This window comes from Anopheles stephensi, chromosome 2, assembly GCF_013141755.1.
Source record: "Anopheles stephensi strain Indian chromosome 2, UCI_ANSTEP_V1.0, whole genome shotgun sequence".
Classification (NCBI taxonomy): Eukaryota; Metazoa; Arthropoda; class Insecta; order Diptera; family Culicidae; genus Anopheles; species Anopheles stephensi.
In genome coordinates, this window is record NC_050202.1 from 84,344,111 (window position 1) to 84,369,368 (window position 25,258).

General features: G+C 47.4%; 3 protein-coding genes and 2 non-coding genes across 12 annotated transcripts in view; 2 read left to right on the forward strand and 3 right to left on the reverse strand.

The window, feature by feature from the left end:
- Nucleotides 1-21,272, forward strand: part of LOC118508259 (cytochrome P450 4c21-like) — an 81,740-nt gene extending 60,468 nt beyond the window's left edge. For 2 of the 5 annotated variants that reach the window (XR_004905777.1, XM_036047886.1), the window contains one exon: nucleotides 20,987-21,272. The gene's annotated coding sequence lies outside the window, so the exon portion shown is untranslated. Of the gene's footprint in view, nucleotides 1-795; nucleotides 884-14,802; nucleotides 14,922-14,975; nucleotides 15,527-20,986 lie in introns of those variants that run through there. The other 3 variants (XR_004905776.1, XR_004905775.1, XR_004905778.1) reach the window with 3 other exon arrangements.
- Nucleotides 616-19,226, reverse strand: LOC118508261 (odorant receptor coreceptor). 4 transcript variants are annotated; one of them, XM_036047890.1, is made up of 10 exons: nucleotides 11,508-12,810; nucleotides 11,299-11,396; nucleotides 10,351-10,789; nucleotides 9,934-10,094; nucleotides 8,393-8,491; nucleotides 8,170-8,287; nucleotides 6,327-6,534; nucleotides 1,540-1,744; nucleotides 1,224-1,379; nucleotides 616-1,046 (listed from the first exon to the last, which is right to left on the reverse strand). In XM_036047890.1, the coding sequence occupies exons 3-10, from the start codon at nucleotides 10,787-10,789 to the stop codon at nucleotides 996-998; spliced, it is 1,437 nt and encodes a 478-aa protein (XP_035903783.1). In that variant the 5' UTR covers nucleotides 11,299-11,396; nucleotides 11,508-12,810; the 3' UTR covers nucleotides 616-995. The 4 variants fall into 4 exon arrangements, with proteins under 4 accessions (XP_035903783.1, XP_035903780.1, XP_035903782.1 ...); XM_036047887.1 differs by lacking the exons at nucleotides 11,299-11,396; nucleotides 11,508-12,810 and adding an exon at nucleotides 17,806-19,226; XM_036047889.1 differs by lacking the exon at nucleotides 11,299-11,396 and having other exon boundaries at nucleotides 11,508-12,809.
- On the reverse strand, nucleotides 6,951-7,023 carry Trnaa-agc. The gene has a single exon. It is a non-coding gene; the product is annotated as a tRNA-Ala (tRNA).
- Trnaa-agc lies at nucleotides 19,806-19,878 on the reverse strand. Its single transcript has one exon. It is a non-coding gene; the product is annotated as a tRNA-Ala (tRNA).
- Nucleotides 21,273-22,091: 819 nt separating the features above from the next.
- Nucleotides 22,092-24,600, forward strand: LOC118508264 (ras-like protein family member 10B). Its single transcript, XM_036047895.1, has 5 exons — nucleotides 22,092-22,295; nucleotides 22,373-22,609; nucleotides 22,738-22,845; nucleotides 22,927-22,994; nucleotides 23,094-24,600. The coding sequence occupies exons 1-5, from the start codon at nucleotides 22,230-22,232 to the stop codon at nucleotides 23,212-23,214; spliced, it is 600 nt and encodes a 199-aa protein (XP_035903788.1). The 5' UTR covers nucleotides 22,092-22,229; the 3' UTR covers nucleotides 23,215-24,600.
- Nucleotides 24,601-25,258: the final 658 nt, after the last annotated feature.

The following is a 25,258-nucleotide window of genomic DNA, read 5'->3' on the forward strand; positions in this document are numbered from 1 at the left end:
TTCTCTGGTAGAGCAGTTTTGGGAGAATGTTTTTTGCCCCCTCGCCAAAAGTAACGGAAGCGAACAGGAAGTGCAAAAAAACGGGGAGGGGGATGTACAGATATAGAGAGCCAACAATTTGACTAGTTTCAATTGTTTGTGTCTTCTTCTTCTAGTGATGCATTTGCATTTGGTGCGAGGGTTGGCGAGAATTAATTTGCCATTTGCTCGATGGATGGAGTTTATGGTAATTTTCTTTATGTTATTCATTACACGGGTAGCGTTCTCTGTCCAGAATACGTTTAAAACTGGTTGTTGCGTCGGGGTTTTTGCTGCATTATTCGAGAAAGACTACCTAACAACGTCTAGCTTGTCTAGTTCTTTATCCAACAATCACTATGAGTCGAATGCAATACGCTAAAAAAAATTAATAAAAGATTACTTTCGATACTAAGGCTCTTCTCCAGCGAAGTACTCGAAAGTAGTTCTGAAGTTGACTCTTAGATGGCGCTCCAAAAAACTGATAAGTAATACATTGCTCTCCCATCGATTTGCTTGACTCTATAGATTTTCTTTCAACTCCTTCATCAGTCTTTATTCCAAAAAATATTCTAAAACATCTTTAAAACAACAGTGTAAGGGGGTGCGCGTTAAGAACCATTTGTACTCTTTATTGTTGTCACTACTATCATAATTGCATGTCTGGTAAGGCACATACATCGTGCTTGATGAGAGCGATTCGCACACATTTGACTTTTCCCTGGTCTATCCTTCACTCCAAATAAAAAAACTTGTCCTTGTCCACTTTTTTCCCAGCTTTTCTTTGTACTAAAACCAATCAACGCTGGTAGCAACTTCGCATCGGATCGTCATCTCATCCCGTCTAAAAGCAAATAATTTTACAGATAGTATGCACGTAACAGATCGTTTCGGTGTTAACAGTATGTAAACCATCGTAGCAGAAGTGTGTCTGTAGAGAGCAAAGAGCAATAAAAAAAAACCCGGTGTCCAGTTGTTTACTTCAACTGTACCAACACCATGAAGTAGGTGACGACGGCTCCGAGAACCTGGCGGGAAAAGGAGAGCGTTAGCGAGTTAGAGGTAGGAGCGTGAAAAACAAGCAAACGTGAATCAAACATTAGATCAAACGGTCTACCCCCGGTTTGCATAAGCTAAGGCCGGTGACTTCTTGCGCCTGCTCTGGCGCCCAATCCACACGCCACCTATTGGTACATTCCACTTACCGAGGCAAACAGATCGAGTGAAACGGTGAAAAACTTGGCACCGGAAATAGTCATCGCCTTCTGGCACTGTTGGCATACGATCTGGACGAAGGTTTTTGCCTCCTCGGACCCATCGTACCAGTGGCACGAGTAGGCCGCCTCCATCACGGATGAGCTCTGGTAACAAAAAAAAGGCCGACGCGGAATTGCGCCGAGATTCAAAAGTGGAATGAATGGAAATGTGAAAATGTGCCGATGATACGGTTTTGTGATGCAAATATGAGATGAAAATGGGGAGGGGGGGGAGGGGGAAACCGGCAAAGCGCCGCACTCGTACCTCCTCGATGAGCCGATTGCCGAAGATGCAGAACAGGAAAACCTGAGCCAGCGCGTAGCACAAATATCCGATTACGGTCAATCCGTACACGTTGACACCGTCGATTTTGGTTGCCTGGTAGGCGAGCAGCGTCAGCTTGATGGTGGAGGTCAGCATGTGCAGCAGCAGGGCGGGTCCGTACGTATCACCGATGGCCGAAACGAGCCTGTATGTGGTGGAAAAGGAAGAACAAAAAAAGTCAACTCAGAAGCCATAAAGGCAATCAAACGGGACGAGATACGTTTTTTTCCATTCCATCACGCGAATCGTCCTGCTCGTCCGGAAATTGAATGTCGCACAATGCGTTCGCAGGTGAATAATAAAAATATTAATCAAATCATGCATGATGATCGATTGAAAGACAGACCGACATGACCGACCGGAGCGGCGGGACTGTTTGCATTCAAATAGGCGGCGTAACGTCGAAAAAGGCTTCCCTTCTTTTCGGCCAGAAGGAAATTGAATGCCTGTCTGCCACTGCGTTTATAATCGATCATCCGGTATGCGTAGAATCGCGACAAGCATACGAACCAACCAGCAGGCCAGTGACGTGGAAATGATAACATTTGGATTGTGTTTGAAGCATTAGAATTCGCCGTGGAAACACGTGGCACCACTTCGATTCGCTGTGTGAGTGCTGCTGGCTGCTGCTACCGATACTTGGCGTAGAACAGAAGGCCAAATTGAGTTTGCGTCAGTTCGGGGATGGATGATGGCAATGTTTTCCGGTTGGAGATGTTTGTTTGGGGAATGAAAATACGAAAACACACGGACATAATGGACGTTTGGAGGAGGCTTTGTGTATCGATGATGTGGTTCAGAATACGGAGGCTGCATATTCGAGTGAAATCGGAGTGTATTCAATAAGAGCCGCTTTCCGAGGTGTCAACTGACCAGAAACGTGCGTGTTAGGAAATGGAGCCGTGCTCACTACGGTGGAAATAATCACATCGAGATTGGTTCGGTTTTACAGTGGAAGTTAATTTAATTATACCGTGATTGTGAGTATGAAACGTTTCTCTAAAATTAAATCATTCAGCATGATCAGCTGACCAAAGTAATTCTCCACAAAACGAAGAATCCAGGAGAATATGATTTGATGGATGGTGAAACCGTTTGATGCTATCGTGGATGTCTGATTGGGAATTTTAACTTTCTTCAATACTCAAATTAAGTGTGAATGTAGGTGAATAATTGAAGGTACTGAATAAGTATCGAACGTTTAGATGAGTAATCTAAATAAAGTAAGAAAAGTTTACTTCATAAGCTATACGTGGGCCATTTTACGAAACGATGCGCCTGAATGTATGCAATTTCGACTTTAACGGCATTTTGGCCGATGCGATAACGACACCGGTCTTCACACGGCAGGACCGGGATTCAAATCCCATCCAGACCGCCTCCCCCCATACGAAGGGCTGACTACATTACTACAGGTAAAAATTGAGTCACAAAAAGCCATAAACGGCAGGCCCAGGCTCTCTAGAGGTTGTACTGCCAAGGAATAAAAATCGTTCATGAACAACCTCAGATACATGAGGAAAAACTTCTCCTACTATTTTTCTCTTTCCTCATACATTTGCTAAAAACTTCAGGCATATCCATAACGACAATAGAATTTAATGTTAATTTGTAAAAAAAATGAGTTTTAATGCCAAAATACAACATACAGATTTAGCTATTTTAACTAAGTCAAGGGCTAAAATCTTTGGTAAAATAATGTTTCGATTAGATTGACAAATTTAAGATTTTCAAATTTCCCGTCTTAGTTTAATGTATTAAGGCCGTCACTGAAGTTGCCTAATTTGTAGTGAAAAGTTGAAGAGTCGAAAATAGAATAACTACACGAAAAGTAACACAAATATAAACAAAAAATACCTTCAGCCCTTCAATAAGTAAATTGCATAAATTTAGGCGCTCAAAAAATGTTGTTTCGTTCGTTCACTGTATCCTTGTCCGTAGATTTCAAAATCAAGTAACAACGTTTAATTACATGCAAAGGACACCCTAAGGAGCTTACTGTGCATTCAAGTGTGAAAATGTAACACCAAAATGATGGTTTAAAAAAAACCTTACAAACAATCGACATAATACCACACCCCATCATCCACCTTTCTTCCAAACACACACACAACAAAAACAATGCTCATTAAAATTCTGTTTTCTAATTGTGACCGAAAGCTGTGACCGAACAACCGACACCCCACACAGCACGAGCTGTGCCGTCATCATCGCTCTGCTTTTTTCGTCTTCCGTTTGGCCCCCGCGGAAAGCTTTTCTGATTCGTTGCACCCACTTTCGAGCGGAAGAAACTCGCACGGCGGGCACACAAAACAATTTAAGGAAAGCTGACGAAAGCATCGCGAACAACGCTTGCGAGCGTTGATTCGGTCGTGGGAAAATCGTGAGCATTGAACTAACCACACACAGACGCACAGACACGTGAGCCGAGCCGAGCGCGGTGCAGCAACAACCCCCGTTGAAGGCGGCTGACATTCAAATCACGGCGTTCTTGTTGGTTGGTTGGATGGCTGCGGGTTGGATGTTCTTGTTTCGGTTTAAATATTGCTGCCGGGCCTGTTTGTGTTGTACGTCGTTGAAACTTACGCGGCGGCGGCGGTATTGGAGTAATGTACGGAAAAGTCTCATCCGCCGAGGTACGAGGTAACTAAGAACGATATGTTTCTGAATTCTTCTGTGCGCGCGCCTTGCTGGGTTGCTTGAATAGAAATTGTTGATGTTTGCTGGCGGCGATGGTGAGCACCGGCGACATGGACATGGCACACGTGGGCCTGGGAAGCGAGACCATGTTTTGTGCGAGCTCAGCACTTTCGGAACCGATGAGATGAGGGGCTGGGCTAGGCGGTAGGCGGACGGACGGATGGGATGGGTGGTGGGTGCGCCACTCAAAAAGGGATTTTCTTTGCATTTGGCGTGCTCATTTTCTGGCTCGTTTCGATTGCGTAATGCGGTGTGCGGCTGGCGGAGTTTTGCGATGCGAGAATGAAAAGCGACAGAATAAAAACAAAACGACGACAAGCACAACGAAAAGGGGAGAAGGAGAACAAAACCGAATGAAGCAACCAAACCGATCCTTAAATCTGTCGTACGACTCATTTTACATGCATGGTTGGGAAGCTGAGCTTAGCGAGTGGTGCCTTTCTATGGGTTCTTCTACGAGGGTTTCTGCTGGGGGAGAATATCCGTCGAACCAATGGAAAACATGTCCAATAAGAGAGAAGACTAAACCACAGCGATGTGTGAGTGAAGAAAATAAAAATTAAGTCTTAACAGCGGGAAACGAGCAAGGAAACAGAGCCTGTTTGTTGTCGTCCTGGCACAAATGAATCCATAGAAGAAACCGCTCTAGAGAGACGAAATAAAACTCATCAGTGAGAAAACTCAAATTTAATATGAAGATGAAGATCCAAAACGTCGAATTCCGGTTTAAAGTGCCTGTTAAAACTTGTAACGAAGCTGTTAGAAACAAACCCCTCTGCTCAAATTGCATAACTTTGGGCGCAACTATCGGTTGCGATTCGTTTCCGTATGCCTAAAAGTATGCAATTCCGTAGCTTATCGCTTGTTTTGTCCCGAAAAAGCAAGCACGCGATAAAATTTGTGCAAACAGCGCTTGATACGAATCTCGATACCCGATTGCTTAGTAAATGAATTCGTTTCACTGTCTCTGCGTGAAAGGCGCCAAAGCGACTATCATCTCAAGACGCCAAAAATGGGGTCATCGATAAGGATCTTCCTCAAAAAAAAAAACTCGAGGCTCGTGATCCGGATCACTGGTGGAGATGCTGAAAAAACGGCAAGTTCTCTGTCTGTCAGAAACTTGTGTCTCTGTCTGTGTGTGTGTATGTGTTTGTGGTATTACAAAATCAAGTCAATGTCTAACGAAATTTACAGCTGTATTAGCTGCGGCAGCTGGTGCGGGATGCTGCTGTGTAATCCGGCAACCCGAGACAAGTCATCGCGTCCGGATGATTCAATTTGCTTCCATCCGCCCGCTGGAATCTAAACGCTTTTGCGCTTTCCTTTCACGTTCACGCAACGGTGGTAATGGCAAAACCCGTCAGCGATTTATGGAACCCGAAGAAATCACACCGAGCTCCCGGTTCGTAATCCCGCGCTGCCAGCGGCGCTCTCGGCGTTGGTGAGGTCAGCCAGTCTTGTTCGACTTTTCCCGGTCAGAAAAGGGGGGATCCGCGCTATCTTTCCACTTTTGCGGTGTCGTAGCAACGCCAGCGAGAGGTTCCCGCAGGTTTAGCGAGATGAAAAGTCTCGGTCCGGCTACTCCGCAAGCGCCTGGCCTCGTCAGGCTCGTCGTCCCGACGAAAGTAACATACACAAAAGGGCGATAGACTTCAAATTGGTAGATTGGTGAAATGGGATTTCGGGAGCTTTGTGAACCGATTTAAGGCATGTTTAGTGGAAAATCGATACGGGTGAGCTCGTTTCGATCGAGGAACCCCCGGGTCGGGGAGAGCGAAGTCATGCTAGCGTATGCTTTGAACGGATGAAAAGCCTTAGGCAAGATTCTTACGCTTTCGTCCTCATTTAAATTGGGCTTGTTTAGGGGTTTGTTTGATAGCCGAAGAATAGTAAATAATGAGTTTTAAAAACGTTTTCTGAAAGAAGTTTAAAATATTTCTACCACCATGTCTGACGGCTAAAATGGAATGGAACTAAAAACACCAACCCCACGTGCGGAAATGTACCACACCTGGGGAATTACCTACCGTACGACGTGCTTGTGCCGCTCGACCCAATACTTGATAGCGCTGCGAACCATCATTTCCTGCTTCCGGGTAAGCCCGTTCGGATTTCCGTTCCTGCCATTCTCGTCGAACGTTTGCAGCGTGGACGGCGCACGGAACTGGGCGCCCCAGTCGGCCTTCGAGCTGTAGATGCCGCTCAGATCAAAGTCCTTAACGTCGGGGTCCTTCTCTGTGTGTGAGCGTTTTTTGTCGGTTGGAGTATAGAGTAAGAGCAATCGTGAGGACACAATGTAACAATCAAAAACCACAGCCAGTGTTGTGGAAGCATGTAGCCAAAACCGCAAAATGACGTGCTCTCGAACGTGAGGGGAGAGCAGAGCGTTGGCAAAGCAAAGCAAAAGCCGTCCCGAATCCCGGAAACAGGGAAAACACTTCCGAGATGCAAAACGACGAAAGAAGACGTAAACACGACTGGAAGGCTGCTTAAGTTGGGGTTCAGGTGAATCAGGACGATAGATAGATATAGATAAAAAAAAGGGGGAAGATCTATGGAGGGGGGAGGGAGAAATTCTTTTTTACATTTGAAGTCCTTCTTCCATTTTTATATCTCTTTAAATCTCCTACCGATTCTCCCTCTATAAAGGTTGGAGATGCCGGGTATCGATCCCGGTACCTCTCACATGCTAAGCGAGCGCTCTACCATCTGAGCTACATCCCCATGCGGTGATCGGTGACCGTTGAAAGGCCTTCAAAAGCTACCGTTTCACCCACCGACAGACATTCGTCACGCCCGGTAAAGCTCCTACAAAGGAGCTGGAAGGCAGCGACATACAACACGGTAAATTACATTGGACTTATGCTGTGTGCGCCGGAAAAAAGGTGGGATAAACACTGAAGCTGATAATAAACTAGCTCCGATCGGTCGGTGTCTCCCACACAGCCCCCATTGGCATGAATCGCAAATCAGAAAATAGCTCTTAAAGAACACACAAAACCACTCTTTTAAATCCTCGTCGGCGTCGTCAAGCCCAGTCACACGACGCCGAGATGAAAGTGAGAGACAGCGAAATACAACCAAAAAAAAAGGGCACGAAGCGACCGTGATACACTTGTGCAAATGCAAATGGCCGGAAGGGAGCTGGAAGGGGCGAGGCGACGGGGTTTTTTAATATGCATTTCGCGTAGCAGTGCTTTGGTGCCCGGGGCGGGGCGTGGTCTCACTCCCAACCGGTGGCCACTTTCGATGCGACGAGCGTTAAACGATTTTACACAGTGCAATGCGCACGGATGCAAACCATCCTTTAAATGGTTTTAGCTATTTTTTAATAAATTTGAAGCATCAATAAAAACTGTCTATAATGACGGTAAATTGAAATTTCAGTAAACAAAAGAAGCCCCAACATGAGCGATAGCTGCCCGGGGTTATAACTATTGCACAGCACTGTACGCGAACGCCACCGGTCTGCGAGCTTTACCGCCCCAGCCGTTCCACGTGGACGTGCAAAATCTATTTTTAAACTTCAATTTATTTGTTGCTTTTTTTCTCGCAAGCTTTGCTTTGCTTTGCTTTTGCCTTTGCTCTTGCTCTTGCTCCACGCCGTGCGCAACATCCGTCCGACAGACGACGGGATTGTTTTATCATTCTCGTGCTTGCTCGTGCCTGTCATCTGCGCCTCCCGGTGTGTTTCATGTCCGGTCCGGTGGGCAACAACAGGCCTTTGCTTTGCGTTTTGGGACGAATATGATGTTGTGCTTTTTCGCTCATCCTTCCACTGTTTGTCCCACCTTAACTTTAGCAACCGTCCACCCCCCAATCCCCCCCCCCCTCCCCTAGTGGTCTAAGGTCATTGAAAGTGGTACGTACCTTCGTTGATGATCAGTTCCGATTTGGAGCCGGCTGAAATTGCGCGGAACAGTGCCGCCGAGTTGGGCCGGTAGGTGTCCAGCGAGGCGGAAAGCTCCATCAGCGGTCGCATAATGCCCTACGATAGAGAGAAGCGTCGTGTTAGCACTATTGGTCCGCCCGATAAGGATGATGTTGAACGACGGAGACGGAGAAAATCGACCGTAAGCGTGTTGCTACCTACCTTCAAGTGTTGCAGCTGCTCGCAGGCCAACAGCAGCCAGGAACAGAACATCACATCCGCGAGATTGCTCTGGACCATCGAAAACAGCAGGAAGTAAATCTGGAAAGCATAAAATGTTGTGTAAAACTCGGGCGTGTGATTGTGTGTCCGATCCATCCAGCAACGGTGGCGATGGGAGAGATTTCGCCTGTCCTCAGGATGGATTATCCCCGGCGCTCCGTGCTGCATCTTCAACGAGCCGGAGACGAAGCGCGCAGATTGATGAGGGCAATATTGGAGTGTTTAGCCGCGATAGACCACCGAAATCGACCATCACGAACCCTCCGGCCAACCTAGCTGGGACGCGGGTTTAGTCAAGCATGAAAAGTCCATTAAGTGCTTAAGAGCGGAAATAATATTAAAAACACCCATCAAACTTTATGACGCTCGGTAGTGAGCACCGCGTTTGGGAATGGCACCGGGATATGCACTTCTTGAGAAGGACAGAAGCGGTGGAAGCTGAGAACCCCTGTTACTTGGGGCCCGCGGACCAATTGCTCCGAAGGCACACTTTGTTTTAATGGCTAAGCCGGGAGAACCGTTTTATATTGCCTTTGCACTAATTAAAATGCACAAACGACTATATTAAAATGTTGGAATAAATTAATTCGTAGACGCTGCTTCCGGACAGGACGATACAGAGCTGCGGCAGGTTTAAAGTTATTGTGCGGCAATTAATTAGACAGAAGTTTTCGTTAAGATTCTATGAATATTTTAAACGATACATTCCAGGATTATCCGTAAGCTCCCACGAAATGCAGCGGATTGAGCGCTGTCCGGAAGAGGGAACGCAAACTTGTAAAACGAAATGAGCCTGGCAGGAAATAATTGCCATCGTAATTTGCGTCACTTCATCAAACCGGCAGGGAAAGAACCTGGCGCCGAACCCCGAGTTTGTGGTTGTAAATCCTCCAACTTAAGAGCGCCACATTCAATTCACGGGTGGTACAAGACTGGCTGGCGGACGACATTTTCTTTTCCGCCCATCAAACGAACACTGGCAAAAGCCACCCCGCAAATCATCTGATAATGCTGCGGACGGGAAATGGTTCGGACATCTTCATAATCGCGCGTTCGTTCCTTTGTCGTCCTGTGCTGAGCGCTCGCGCGAGACCAGCGTGGGCCATAATCTTTCGGAAAATGGTTCGCGTTCTTGGTGCTCTCTGACCTTGGTGGAAGTTGTAAGATGCTGATGGTCTACATCTCCCCCCCTTCAACAGGCTTGTTAGGAGGCACAAAGCGGCTGAAAATAAGCTTTTCTGCATAACTTTAGGCGCTCTTGTTTGGTGGTTTGTAGTTCGCAGCCCTTAAAGTTATGCAACAATGAGTAGAAATACAGTTTTAAAGGTATTTTTAAACACTTTTTCGTCTATTTTAGTGAGAAGTCTCACGAGCGTTGCCGAACATTCCTTGTCTCTCTGGCAGTAACCTTACCGCGGGATTTTCACGAGCCACTTTCACGACCCGTTGCGAGCCGTCCCATCTCGCTTACCTGTACCTACCTGGTAGATGAAGGAGAAAATGTACGCCGGTCCGCTCATAGCATTCCACGGATACCAGGACTTGATGGGCAGCCGGGGTATCTCCACCGTGTACGTCTCGTTCGTTTCCTTATCGAGCACATTTTTGACGCTTTCGCCGAAAAACGTTATCGTAACCCAGGCTGTCGCAGTGCAGAAAGGGAAGAAACGAATCCAAATAGAGATGGAGTAATTTATCGAGAGGAAAGAATGAAAGACGTTTGGATTCCCAAAAGAAGTCCACGCACGCATCCAGCCCGGTGAGCCGTGAAGCGATAAATCAAACGAAATTTGGCCCACGTGTCTCCACGCCCTGAGACGGGAACTCAATTATTCTTGAGGGATATTTTATGCCCACCGATGCCACCCACCCGAACACGCACACACGCCCGTACCTACCTACAACCGACAGGATAGTGGTGACCATCACCAGGACCAGCAGCTTTCGCATCTTGGCAAGCGCGATCGAATGGTAGCGTGCGTCCGATTCGGCAAACAGCGGGTGCGAGTTGGTCTGGTTCCAGATGCCGAGCGTGCGGTAAAAGTTCTCCGAGTTGACCGCAAAGTAGATGAACTTCGTGACCGAGTGCGTGAAGAACAGGGTCGTGATCGTGTTGGCGGTCAGCTCGTTCACGTCGTCCGCATTCGACGCGAGATTGCCGAGGATGGCAAAAAACTGCATCAGCACCATGATGAGCGTCCACCAGGAGTACACCTTCCGGATCAGGATCGGACCGGTGACGTAGCGAAACAGAAAGTGGCCGCTCGCCTGCATCAACCGAATGTTCGGCATAAGGTCAGCCACCAGGCCGACATATTTGGTCGGTTGAACTTGCATCTGAAACGGAACGGCAATAGTGTCGCACAGTCAGGCCGGCTCGCTCGTTTGTGGATGTTTATCCCCCGCCCGGCAAGTCACTAATTGATTTATCGATTTTTAGCACACATGCAGAGAAAAGTTAAGCCGTCCGTGTACTTGAGAGGACAGCACAGACGGACAGGACAGAAATCCCAACTGGAGGAAAAACTCTTTAAGCAAACAGGCAAATAGTACTCGCATTCGGCGAATAGAAATAGCGATGTGACCCGATAGATTTGGACACAGTTTTAACGTGATTTACGATGGACAAATATTAACCAATGAAGAAGCTCGCTGAAAGTATCACAGAAGCTACAGTTCACACAAAAAAGCGTAGAAATCCGGTGAGATTTAGTTGTGCGCTTGGAGCGCCTAACAGTATGCAATCGTTTTCACGGAAGACCACTTTGACAGTTTCACTTCCCATGTGAAATGGCTTTACGGGGAAAGTTCTCAATGAGATTAGCTAGAAATTCCGTGTTGCATACCTTTAGGCGTTCGCTTCTCTGCAACCTGACAGGAAACCGGTGATGATACACTTTTCTTTAATTATTTGAAATTTTAAAACACTTTCAACGAGCACAGGCTAGTATGAAGTAGCAATCCGTATTATACTCTTATTCTAAGCACAAATCTTCGGAGACTAGGCCACGACACGACAGTCAAGGACAAAGTTTGTCCGTTCTCCTATACTTACTTTGCAATAGTTTACCTTAGCACTCACACCTAAACACAACGAGGGAAAGCTTTCGCCTAAACAGCACTGCACAAATGTGTTCGATTGCGATCGGAAACTTCCTTTGTGTTGCGCTTTCCACAGTAGCACTATTCAAACCAAACACAAATCCAGCCGATCGAAACTTTGCCACATTCTTTCCGGCCTACCAAGCGGGCGAAACCGGGACGCAAAAGTGAAGTAGTTTCGATGCTATGTGGGGCGCTTGCCTTTTGCTTCCTCCAAACCAAAACCCCGCCCTCCAAAAACCAACAAGTTGATCGTAAGCTTCGTCTTCTAGAACTTCACCGTTCTACTCTTCCGCGTTTTTCCGCACCACCAGAAGATTGTGCCACGGTACAGAAGCGCGCAGCCCAGGTACACAAAGAAACGATATCCAATCACTATTTTGCGGGATGAAACTTAACCTCTCGTACCGCGGAGATGGTCCCGCTTTATGATTGCCCAATGGTAGGTTAAGAGGTTCACGAACGCGATACGATCGACTTGATACGTCCGTTCCGCTCAACGTATCAATCGAATGTAAGACGGGCGATGGTACGGATCATCATCCCGTGCAGGCAGGCGCTACGTTCCTGTCCTTGGACGCTTACGTGGCCGTCAGGAATACGCTTACCCGGTGGCGGACTTCGGTACACATGCACCGGCCACGCACCCGGGCACTGGTGTATCATCTTCAGGAGCCCGGGTGAACATCTGTTCCGTCTGGGAAGCGGCCGTCAGTATTTTCCCATCATCATCCCATGTGGTTTCGTGCGCCACACGCTAGCCCGAGTAGGAGTTTCCCCCGTGTGGGGAGTTTTAAGTGCGTTAATCTTTTATGCTAACAACCTGGCTCCCCACCCCGGCAACTCGCTGCTGCCACACTTTTCCTTCCCATCGAAGCCCGAGATCGATAAGGCAGAAGTACATAGAGAGTGTCTTAAAGAGATAGTGAGGGAGTAATGTTGCATTTAAAAAAAAGGAAGGCTATTAGTGTTCACCTTGTCCGTGCTGGAGCGGTAGCTGACATTGGAGAAGGTCCTCGGGAGAAGGTCGGCTAGAAGATGATACAGCAGATAGTTTTCTGCATATTTTAATATCTTTTTTTGTATGTTTTAAAGCCGATGCCACAGTTAAATAGCGGAAAAGGACTTTCTTAAGATGGGCACTATGTACATGCGCCACAACTTGTCACCGGACGCAAATCCCACCATTAAATATGTATCGCTGTCACGCTGGCCACCGAAGGACAGCACATGATAACCGCAAGTGTTTCAAATTAGAGCACGAGCCTTTCAGCTGTCCACTTACTGAAAACACCCCAGGGCCACGATATTTGTGTCCAGGAAGATGTTGGGGAATGCCAGCTTTTTTTCCAACTCCCAATTTCCCAATATTGCTGTGTAAGTGTCCTCGAAGAGTAAAAAAAAGGCTGACGTAATTAAAGGGTTTTCAAAATTAAAATTCACCCAACCAGCCAGTTCGCCATTCTCCACACGACCTTTACCTTGGGTGATGAAAAATGGAACAATCCTTCCCAGCCAGACACTAATAGCACCGGCCTCGGTAGATAGGCAAGATAGGATAGACGCTGCTGACAACGATCGCACTAAATCGTTGTGTTTAACAGAACGCTTATCACCCGGCCCAGTATGTGTGCGTGTGTGTGTGTCAGAATAGGAAGAGAAGACACACCATTTAGGGCCCTTCACACTTGGCTGCTTCTGTCCGTCGCCTGCCACCGCTTAAATAGGCATATTTTATACACCTCTCAGGACTCAGGCCGACACATCGAAGGTAGGAAAGAGGGACCATTCTTCACACACACACATGAAGAGAGCGAGAGACAAAAAAAAAGGAAACTCTTCCGGGACATTGTTCTACCTCTTTCGGGAGGAACGCCGAGCGGTTGAAGCGGTCGCCCGTCGTGTCTCGTAACTTTCACTTTCCATCTCTTTGCTGCCAAAAGGTACGACGTCTAAACGATGTGGACGACGACGGGGCGTTAGTTTTACGAGACACTTGAAGCTTGAACCTTCCTAACTATCGCACACACATACACACACGCTCATCCGGCTGTGCTGACGTGTCGTAAAGGGAATCTGGGAAGCTGTCGACGGGAAGCGATCATCGTACCTCTTTATCCACCGGTATCTGGAAGAAAGAAAAAAAAGCTCCCAGAAGAAGGACACATTATCCTTTCATCACGTTCACAGTTTGATGCCGAATGATAGGAATGTGTCTTGTTGGGATGTACGGGGGCCGTCCTAGAAGAAGAATCGTACAGCGAAATGATGCGCTCTCGCTAGTAATAATTGCCGGTGCGCGGGATCGCGTTGGCACATTTTCGAGACGCCATTTTAATTAAATCCTTAACTGATTTCACTATCCACCGCAGAGTCGCCACAGTCGCTGGGTGCGCTCTCTCCCCCGTCTTCCTCCCCCTCTCGCCCACACGCTCATTATTCAAAGCGTCATATTTGCGGCCCCCATCCCGAGGAAGCAATAAAGCCTAATAACGATGTTTTTAAACTTGATAACCGTGTGTTGTAGCGCGAACGCGTTACGCGGCGTTTAAATCGTGCGAGAGAAGACAACACGTCGGGCGATGAGGTTCGTCACTCAAGCGCACTTTAATGGGGGGGAACTCTCTCACGTGCGCTAGATGTGGATGCTGGGGACGGCTGCTTATTCGAAATTCATTGCTCTCCGAAGGCCAACAACTTCTTCAAAGAGACATTAAACCTTTAATGTATTCCGTTTCATGGAAGAGTCAAAACCAAAAAATAGGCGAGGAAAATAACATAGATTTCCCGCAGAAGGGAAATTAATGCGCAAGGTTAAAAAACAATTAGCTGGTTCACACGAGCGGCTGAAGCACTACAACACACACACACACACACACACACACACACACACACACACACACACAGCCGCCATAACGGCCTCCAGGTCTATCAAAGTTTAAGCTCCTGTACTCAGCTGTTTTCCAGGAAAATTGTCGGAGCAAATCTTGACTCCTTTTTTTGTGCATCCCCTTCACCCTCTGCTCCCATTCCGCCTCCCTTCTATTTACATCCTCTATCCCCCGGTTTTGGTGAGTTACCAGCCCGGGGAACTCACTCTCACTTTCTCGCGTTCGGTGTCGCGCGCGCGAGAGAGAAGTGTCCCTGGGTTTTTTTTTTGTTTTGTCTGTACCCCTGGGTCTACGAACTCACGACGGGACTCAGGACGTACGGCGCGTTCTGAAGCGGGTTCAGAACCCGAAATGGTTCACACCGAAAGTTAGTGACCGAACACGGCGGACCCGAAACACGCGCGTCAGTCGAAAATGAACCTTGCCTTCCGACGGACGCTCTGCGGTGGATGGCTCGCGATCGTGTAGTGTGCAGTGTGCGTATCCGTTACCCCTAACCACACAGACAACCAACGCGGACACACACACACACACACACACACCCACACATACAACCATATAGTCGTGTCGCCCGGTGTCGAGAGGGGTTTTGGGTTTAATTTTTGTTTTGGTTTTGTTAAGCTGGTCGGCCTCTGTTCGCTATTCGCGCTATTGATTGGGCGTTAGAGGCCTAGCAGCAAGTGGGCTAGCGATAGTGTTCTAATCAAGCGCTTAACGGTTGCCAGTCGGAGGAGGACGCGAAACGAAAGGTGTTTGTGTAGATAGAGAAGCACGCGCTGCGTTCCACTCCGATGGAGGCGCATGGTGCATGAACGACCGTTTATCGTTGGTTTGATGGTTCGCTGGTGATGTACAATGTGAGAGGATCCGCTTTTTATTGCAGTTTTCCAACAGGTTTGAAACAAGGCAGCTATTGTCAACAAGTACAGTTTGGCTAAAAGCCGTGTGACGTGGTGTGTGAAAATCAAATTCAAAAAGTGTGCCCCTATTCGGTGGCTTTATCGCAAGGATTAACGTGAAGTGTGAGAAAATAAAGCGGAAATTCGGAAAATTAATCCCTCCCGAATACACCGGCGAGAGTGTAAGGATGTTAAGTAAATAAACATAGCTTTAGTGGCAATTTTCCCCCTACGCTTTCCACCCCACAACTCCACCATCGCGTCCTGCGCCACCCTGTGCGTATGTGCTAATTTTGGGGGCGAAAAGGGGAGAAAGGAAAACATCACAGACCGCTCGGCAGAATAACAATCTAATTAATCAAACAAACGAGACCTTAACCTCCCCTCCCACCACGACGGCGGATGTGTTGTCGCCTAGGAATTACACCTTGTACGAAATATGAGCACGAACCATTTCCGGTAATCGGCTTACAGGCGCAAACCAATCGTGTACGGGCGGCTGAACACGTGGTAGCATGCCAAAAGGGATTGCGATATAATATTGTGAACGCTTTCGGCCTTACCGGATCGGCGTTTCTTTTCCTGGAGCCAACTGGCTGGGAGCTGAGGTGAAGGAATTTCACTTCACTTGTTTCCGGCGTTGCCAGCAGAAAAGGGGTTTTTGATCGGCCCCGCTTTCGAACGGGCGGTTTGTCTGCGTTTCGCTGTCCTTCCCGGCTTCTTCGGCAGACGCTCACACGACGGGCACGCCGTTGTCGCTCAGACGAACCAGTCACTCACGGCGCTGGGGCTGGGAAAAACGGGAAATACACGCAAGCATCCCGCACAAAGGAGCATCACGAGGCTGTTATGCAATCACAAGCCAGCGCATATCGGACGTGGGACGCGTCGGGGATAGTTCTTGCTGCCATTCAGAGGCTCTTTTCTCTGTTTTTGTGTGTGTGTGTGCTCCAGTCTCATAGCTAGTGTGTGATGGATTTACTTCATCTGTAAAGGGTTTTTTTTTGCTCCCCTATTTGTGTGTCCGTTGTGTGCCGAACGGAAGATAACAATGCGCTTGCTAAAGGAGAAGGGGGTTCGATGCGGTATTTATATTCAAAACAAGCTTTTTTGAAGGCTATGCCCCGATGTGTTATGCTAACAGCATCATATTGTTGTGGGCTTTGTTAAACGTAAGCTCTCCCTCGCGCTCCGGGGCACAAGAGCGGTGATTTCGTTTAACATCGACATGTTAAGACTGCGCTAAGCACGGACTTGGGGGGGGGGGGGAGAGAATTTAATCATCTTTATTGAGGTACAACTTGTCGAGACTAGGGCCAAGACGATGAGTATGATGATCCGGATGCTGATAGCGGTCCATATTTCTTGGACAAGACCAACACGGATTGCAGGACAAATTCATGTTTTTTTGTTCGTTTTCCTTCGTTGTATCGAAAACTAAATAATGCAAGAGGCTTTTATGGTTTATGGATTCAATCGAATTTCAATGCGACGAGGGTTTTCCGAGCCCCCTCTGCGGAACGGTCTTCTCCCGCGATGAGGGATTTCAATATTCAATGAACGGGTTTTCGGAGGCTGCGAGTGCCACACACACACACACGCGCGAACGGGTTGCGAGTGGATTTTCCCGAAATAACTGTCAACAGAAATGGTTATTTGTCAAGTGATGGGAATATTGTAGCGTGGCTGAGTGTCCCGGGGTGAGGACGATCCGATCGAATGCCGATAAAAAGACGGGCTGGATGGTGAGTTTCATGGAGTTGAATAGGCTGCCTCGAGAAGGGGCTAATGGTCGTGGATAAGTTGTAGAAATTTTTTTTGCCTTTGTTTTCGATCATTTTTTCCCCGGAATACTTCACACGGAGGACGTGAAAACATTTCAAACGGGCTCGATAAGCCCGCCGACACCGCCGAACGATGAAACTGCTCATTGCATACCTTTAGGCGCAATCAATAAACAGAGCTGGCAGAGTAATGCGCTCCGACAGAAATTTATGAAATTGAACCTCTCGTTAGCACGTGCAACACGCGTTGTAAGTTGAGGTATAAATTCTTCGGATTAGGTATGCACTTCCCGCATGCGGCAGTCGGGATTCGAATTGCATTCGGGCGCAATTTCTATTGAAACGCCATCGTAACGACTTTATCTCATTACCGTAATGGATATGAAATAGCACGTATCGTTTATCAAATGCACAAACCGGACGAGTGGGCACGAAAGTGCAGCAGTGCTGTGCCGGGGAGGGTGGATATCAAAGGGAGATCCCATCCAGCTTCGGTCGTATTACTTTGCCTGTTTGCCGGCAGCCCGCAGGAAGATGATGCCACTACACCTTTTCTGCAGGATTTCATTGCACATTATCCGTTTCACGATTCATGGACACACAGACACTGGCGAGCTCGCACAGCTCTAGTTAACCACGCGACCAAAAGGACGGTCTGCTCTCGCCAAGCTACTTACGCTGGTGATGGCACTGGCCGGTTCCACGCGATGCTTGCCGGCATGGACCATGCACAACAGGGTTCAGGTTCAGCGTACCGACGTACTTGTCGGCCGGCACGGGACTGGCTCGAAGGTCCGGAAATCCTTTCATCTAATCATTGTTTGGATAGATTTTGCAATCAGCGCTGTGTACCGTGCTGATTACCATCCGACCAACCCACCTCCCGCCCATTTGACGACACCCTTCGGCAATCCTGTGAAAATCATCTCCTCATCATCATCAAAGTGGAAAAGGCTCACCGGGGTTGCGCTTGCTGCGCTTGCTTGCCCGTGGAAGGGTTTGCACAGTGCATATCGGGCTTGATCGATTGTCCATTGATCAATGTTTACCAAACAATAATCTTAAACGTTTGATGAACCACTCACGGACGCACGAAAAGCTAAAACAAAGCGATGGCAAAACCTCGACGGCACTCGATAATGCTTTAAAGGTTTTCTCCAAGCTCATATTCCATCGTGTACGGTTCAGTGGGGAGCACGTACGCAAGACAAAAAAAAGTGTCCCCTTTTCCATCGCGCGTTTGTCTTTCCCTGTTATCAGAGTAAGAAAATCACATTTGAGAATCAATAACGATAAAGTATTTTCCGTTGTCGTGTGGGACAAAAACTTTGTGAATGATTTTTTAATGATCGGGAGAAAGTATGATTTTCTTACGCGTGTGTGTTCGTGTTACATTGCTGATAAGTTTTTCTTTCCAAACGAGCTGTATCTTGCTTGCTACGCCATCAATTCGTGTTGATAAGCACCGCAAGAGATAAAAAGCGCAGCGAACAATGTAATTTTGTCATGAAAATTGCATGGCGTGTTAGACGCTTTATTACACCAGATTGCATACTTGGTATTTGCGCCTGAATGTATGCAATCAGCAGGGGAAAAATTCGTGCTTATTCATTACATCTGCTGTGGGAAATTGCCTCCAGAAATGGTTTTATTAGTAGCTCGCTTGATGGGCGGCTCCATCAAGCGAACACCAGCAGCATCATGCTAGCGGCATTGTGCGCTTTGTTTGAGGCCACTTTCGCCCTGGAGCAGGATTTTTACAGCCTTTCTACAGCGTAATAAAGTTCGCCAGACAACAAAAAAACAAAAACCAAGAGCCATACGTGGAAAATTTATATGTTTTCGATCCTGTAACGCTCCGCCATCGCTAGCGTCTAGTTTCAATTAGCTTTGGAAGCGTGAATCAAGCTAAAAACAACCCCACGGCCGCGGGAAGTTGTTTTAGGCCATTTTTATGAAGCCATTCCGTCCATCAATCCCAAAGGCCCGTCCGCAGTTGCTGCTTTGGTGCTTAAGTGCGAGACACCCGTGGAAAAACAAGAACATCCTTTAAGACCTTTTTAGCGTTTTGTTGACACATTGCGCGTAACGGCCGTAACGGTCCAAACAGTAGCCTCGACAAGTACTCAACAATCCTGGAACTTCATCGGCCAACGGATTAAGCAGTACCGGGGCGGGATGTTAATTAAGTTAATTCTAGTCCACCGAGCCGCTGTTATCTCGTCCGTTACGCGTGAATAAAGTGAAACAAAAGAGCAGTGAGACAATTGGGGGAAGGAAGAATTCTTTGGCCGACAGTTTCCGGGTTGTTGGAGCTTTTTTTTGTTGGTCTCTACACAGCCTTTTCAAGAGCTTCGAATGGTGATAAATCATAATCTTCTAATCGAGCCGACCGAGAGAGCAAGGAAAGAAACGGCGAGGAATTAATGGACACAATAATGACTACGGTATTTTGGGGAAGACTTTGGGATAAGAGTTGGAAGTTTTAGGCATGATACAGGGGACTCTCCTCCTATTTTACTCTGGTTTGATTGGTTTTTTTCCACAACAAATTTAAAAAACCACCCCATCACACAATTTTTATCCGCACATGACCTTTTGTAATCACAATAATCTCCTTCAAACAAGTTTTGTGGACCCAGCGTCTCCAAATAAATAAAAACATTGTTTGTTTGCCTGGAGATGCCGGGTATCGATCCCGGTACCTCTCACATGCTAAGCGAGCGCTCTACCATCTGAGCTACATCCCCGTGTATGCAAGTGTCGCACTGAAAACGCTTCAGCTCAATTCCACCAGTTGGCCTACTTTCACTTTCAAAAAGCCTATTACGATCTCAACTCACCATTAGCGAATGTTCGGTGTTGCAGCGCAGGTCGACATTCAACTTGACCATTTCATCATCCCTCTCTACACAAGTGATGGTGGTGGGGACCCGGGACAGTCGACTGGCCGGACGATAAAACCACACCAACAACGACAACAAGCACACCCCCACTAGCCCACAAGAGGTGTATTTTTAGGTCTCCACTACAACCCCGGCATGTGGACACAGAGTACTTGTGCACAACGAGAGCTAGCCTAGCTGGCTTCCCTTTGGGGGATTTAGCCCGAGAGCGCGTGTGTGTGGCGTGTGGAGTGGGGGGGTCGTTCGGGCACGTAAACATATTTATGCTCGTCAACCGATGATAGTGGTTTGTTCACGGGAGAAGGACCACCGTAAAGTCGAAGACATTCGCCAGCAAAGGGATTGCAATAGAATGCGACGACAAGCCAGCGAAATGGTGGAGGTTGGTCGATGCGGAGGGACGAGATTGACTTTCTGCATGTATGTGGTCGTCTTTTGGGCACGTATGCACTCTAAGAGGCGCAAGGAAGGGATTCGGATGCATTCAGCGAGAGATGCACTTAGAAGCCAATCCAGATATGGAAAAGCGGTTCACTTATCGCAATGGAAGCTAGACAGAGGACATGCAAGCTGAAATCAATTAGATGATGGTAGGGGATTGAAGTTATCGATTTGATTTATGAAAAGGATTACGGCATGCATGATGTGGCTGTGCCAATGCAAATAATCCAGCCCCTGGAACTAGAATCCCCTCCCTTTTTTCGCAAAGAAAATGTTGATGGAGCAACTTAAAGGATTACCTGGCTTCTAATCAACTAGAAGCCACAGTTGCTAGTGAAGCAATCGAATTGGTCCTCGCTAGCCATCTCTCCTTCCCATACCATAACATCCTGTCCTTCCTGTCTGTTGCCATTAGAAAAATTGTTCCTGTCTCGTATTTCAAATTTAATTCCTTATTTTACCATTCTCCGTTTCCACACGCCGCCCTGGTGGACCACCACGCGCCAAACAGATCGTCCTGCGCTTCTGAACGGTCGCATACAAGGATGTGCATAGGTCCGGACAGGTTCGGTCCGTCTAACGCGGCTAGACGTTGGCTGACGCACCCACCGACAGCACGGCAGGCCGGTTCGCTGCTATAATAATGGTTTTAGCAGACAATAACGTGTTCGAAGTGGACTAGTGATAATTAGAGTAGTTCCAGTGGTGCTGCACCGTTTCTCGACAGAGTGTGTGTGTGTGTGTTCAGTTTTGCAGTTACCGACCGACCGACCTGACCCGACAGGAGCCCGAGGATTAACCGGTCTGCACACCTGTACCAACCCTTTCTACGATGTGCTACGCTGTGGAGTTGCTGTTGGTCCCGCTGCTGGTAGTAACGCTAAACAAGAGCCATCCACGGCCATTGTCGGCTTATCCCGGGAGCATCGTTACGCTGTAAATCTGAATAACGGGCATTACCATAACTCAGAGGCTCAGAAGCGAACTGTGTGTGCTTGAAAAAACGTAGCAACCAGCCACAAGGGAAAAGAAACGCAGAGACCCGGTGTGACACAGGTGGTCGATTGGATTGGAGGTGGGCAAAGCGATACAGCGATTGCTCGAGTGCAGCAGCAGCAGCAGCGACCGGGTGCGGAACAGTGTTTGCCATTAGCCTGCTCAAGCTTGTCGTTAAAATGTGGAACCGTCTCTCGCCGACCAATTCCAATAGACTGTTGCACGATAATGGTAAAGATTATTGCAATAACCCACTCAAGATCAGTCATACCAGTAAGTCCTCGGATAAGGCGAGACCGCCGAAACCGACCAAAGCGAGCTCGCAGCCGGCCCGATCCCATCCAACAACAGCAACTACTACCACCCGGAAACCCTCCCCAACTACTAACACCAAACCAACCTCTACTACCATCACGACCACTAACACCACCACCATCGCCACTGCTAGCTCTTCTTCTCCTTTCTTTACTTCTGCTACTACTACTACTACTTCTGCTACTACTGCTTCTGCTAGCGCTACCAGTACCGCCGGGGCAGCTAGAATTTCATCTTTTTCTTCTAACTCTTCCATCATCACCACCACTACCAACACCAAAACCACCACCACCAAAATTAAACCCACCTCCACCACCACCACCAAGGGCACCACTGCTAGCAATAAGCTTAACAAGATCCTGTCCATCGATATGGAAATTCGTATACAGAATAAGTGTATTTCAGCCTAGCGTATCACTCTGGAAGGCCCGGATCCGCCCTGGATGCAAGGCCCCCTCAAGGTGGCGTTTCTGGGGGCCTCCGGCGTTGGACGCACCAGCATCCTACAGGTAGATGGGAGATGGCGCACGTCGAGCTCTCTTATCCCTACACTAACCCCACTCCCTCTCCGTTTCTCGCTGGGTAGCAATTTTTTAAGCACGACTTCCCGAAGGAACACATCCGCACCGCGAAGCGGACCGTCTATCGGAGCTGTCTGGTCTGTGATACCTGCATACGGGAGCTGATGGTACTGGATGTGCCGCCGCAGAAGTACTTCCCGATCGATAATCTGGCCGAATGGAACAATGGCCATCCGCTAGGGTTGCGTACCGTCCACACGTACGTGCTGGTGTACGACATGGGGAATCTGGACACCTTCCAGGTAGGACAGCAAAGCGCCTGTCAGTTGCGCCTAAAGTTATGCAATGTTGCTGTTGTACTACTGTTTTTGACTCTCTCTCTCTCTCTCTCTCTCTCTCTCTCTCTCTCTCTCTCTTGCGATTCGTCCAGTACTGCCGCAATATGCGTGATCAAATTTTGGAAAGCTTCAATCACCGTGATTTTAAGATAATGGTTGTGGGCAACAAGGTTGATATGGTATCTAACCCTCATACTCAGGTGAGCTTCAGCTTCCCTTATATCGTCGAACTTACTCGGAACTCAATTACTCACCGTACAAATTTTTGCCACATTCCACAGGAACTGAAGGACATTTCCACCCTTGTGCGGAAACACTGGCGGTGCGGGTACGTCGAATGTTCGGCAAAGTAAGGGCATGCTGATTGACCGTTCCTGGAACGTTTTCTCATTCGATTCTTTCTTCTTCTTCTTCTTCTTCCTCTTCCATTGCTCCCCCGTGACGACAGGCACAATTACAAAATTGGGGATATTTTCAAGGAGCTGATGGGGTACCCGGTCGGTGGGACGGCACCGAAGCTAGAGTTTTCGCAATCGATCGGTACGAAAAATCGTTGCACAATACTCTAGTAGTAGCTGAACTGGAGGCTTCCTCCAAAGGTGCTGCTGGTGCTGGTGGCGGTGCTGGTGCTGGTGGCCAAATTCGCTCGGCTAAATCCATCCAAATAGTTCCCGAAACTGGTGGGGGGGAGAGGGAAACAATTACGCGTCCAACTGTCCAGAACTGTTCGTCCAGGGCGGTATCGGACACTGTTTCCTGTTTACCATCGCTGCTTCACTTTTCCGAAAAAGGTTTTGTAGAACTGTACTGTACCAACTTACCTGCCACACTCAAACTCTCTCTCCATGCAAAGGTTGTTCCTCAACATTCCAATATTGGTGCGAAAAAAAGGATCGGAATAACGGAAAGATTTTATTGAATCTTCATCGCATATGACGGCGTTTCATTGTAGAAAGATCCCACTAACACACCCAACCTTTCTGGCGAATAAGGACGACAGAATCTGTAATTAATATAGCGTACTAAGTAAAGCAACCATTAGACCAGCAGGTGTAGGACCTGGATAACCGCATACCGGTACGGCGTTACAGCACCACACCTAACCTCAAAATGTATGGACAGCAGCAGTAGGGCCAGTACACTAGCCATCGTTTAGTCACGAAACCCATCATCATCGTCACCCACCAACACATTTTACTCTCCCGACCGTGTACATGTACAAAGGACCCGCACGATTTTACGTGATTTAAGAAGAGATAGACAATAACACTTTCCATGGGATGCTTCAGTTAGTCGCCACCTCCACGATATTTGATGGCGAGCGAGCACAGCACCACAATACCCGGTAGTAGTTGCGTAGTACGTAGTACGTGTGTATGGTGTATGTATGTGTGTGTGTGAGTTTGGATATGGATGTACGTGGGAGTGTCCAGGCACACATCTAGCAGACTTCCCTTGCTTCCATTGATTGGGCTTTGCAGCTTTTTCTGTCTGTGTGTGTGTGTGCATTATCGAACGGACGAGGCGTTTTCTTTTCTTCTTCTTCTCGGTTCGCCCCAGTCGCTTTAGAAGAGTTTGCCAAGTTGTTGTTAGGGAAAAGTTTGTGAAGCATACATTTAACTGTGTAGCACACGTTGCGTTACCGTACGAGTAGAATCAGAGCGTTAGCTGATTTGTTAGCATTACTTGGAACGGTGGTTGGAGCTGGGCGAGTGCAGAGAAGTTGGCCGTTGAGCCGTGCATTAGTTGTTGTCGATTAGTTAGTTAGCTCGTTGAAATGTTACAAAAGTTACCGTCGGACACATCTGGTGGTCGGGATGCAAGTCCGCACTGCATGCAGCTTGCTGTAAATATAATAATGGTTTGCGTTCTTCATTGTGATCTGCTGTGAAGGAATGCTAGCGAGAAGCAAAACCAAGGGTTGGAAGATACTGCCATGGCTAGTTATTTGAACGGTACACTAATTGTTTCTTTCGTTTCTCGCCCTTGAATGGCATTTGAAAACGAATTATTTGGGATTCTGTATCACGGAAGCAATGAGATGGTTTTTGTTACTGAATTGTAAAAATGATGAAATTGGCCAAATTAACGACTAGCGTGGTGCGGACGGTTAGTAGGTGGTTGAATGTGGCTAGGCAGGACTGAACCGAAGGCAAGACGAAAAACACTGTTATCAGATATTGAATCAAGCAATGTTAGTTGAAAAATAAAACAATAAAAATATCTACCCGTGAGCGGTGAAATAATCGACGCATGGTGGTTGCGTGAGTCATCCGTTGTTTTAATCATTTGTATGTGTAATGGCGTCATTTTTCTGTTGTCTTCCTATTTATGATTTTATCATTTAAATCTGTTTCAGTATAAAATTATTCTATTTTCACTTGATCAAAATATGATAATTGCACAACAAATCATTAAAAGTAAATGTGCAATGTCGGTTGACCTAATGCTACGATACGACCGCGTTGATATTTCATCATCATCGTCAGCGTGCGTCATCTGTATGTTGCAAGTAAATGATGAAATTTCGATTGGTATGAATTCGGGTTGTAGACGGAATGAATTACCCCGATGCATGATTAAGCATTTAAAATAAATATTTGAATTCAGACA

Coding starts and splice junctions, on each gene's coding strand:
- LOC118508261 (XM_036047887.1), bottom strand. CDS start 17,856: ATGGTCCATGCCGGCAAGCATCGCGTGGAACCGGCCAGTGCCATCACC. Junction 10,790..17,805: donor CGGCCAGTGCCATCACCAGC/GTAAGTAGCTTG, acceptor GTTCCGTTTCAG/ATGCAAGTTCAACCGACCAA. Junction 1,380..1,539: donor GCAATCGGCTCATCGAGGAG/GTACGAGTGCGG, acceptor TTTTGTTACCAG/AGCTCATCCGTGATGGAGGC.
- LOC118508264 (XM_036047895.1), top strand. CDS start 22,230: ATGCAAGGCCCCCTCAAGGTGGCGTTTCTGGGGGCCTCCGGCGTTGGA. Junction 22,296..22,372: donor GACGCACCAGCATCCTACAG/GTAGATGGGAGA, acceptor CTCGCTGGGTAG/CAATTTTTTAAGCACGACTT. Junction 22,610..22,737: donor GGAATCTGGACACCTTCCAG/GTAGGACAGCAA, acceptor CGATTCGTCCAG/TACTGCCGCAATATGCGTGA.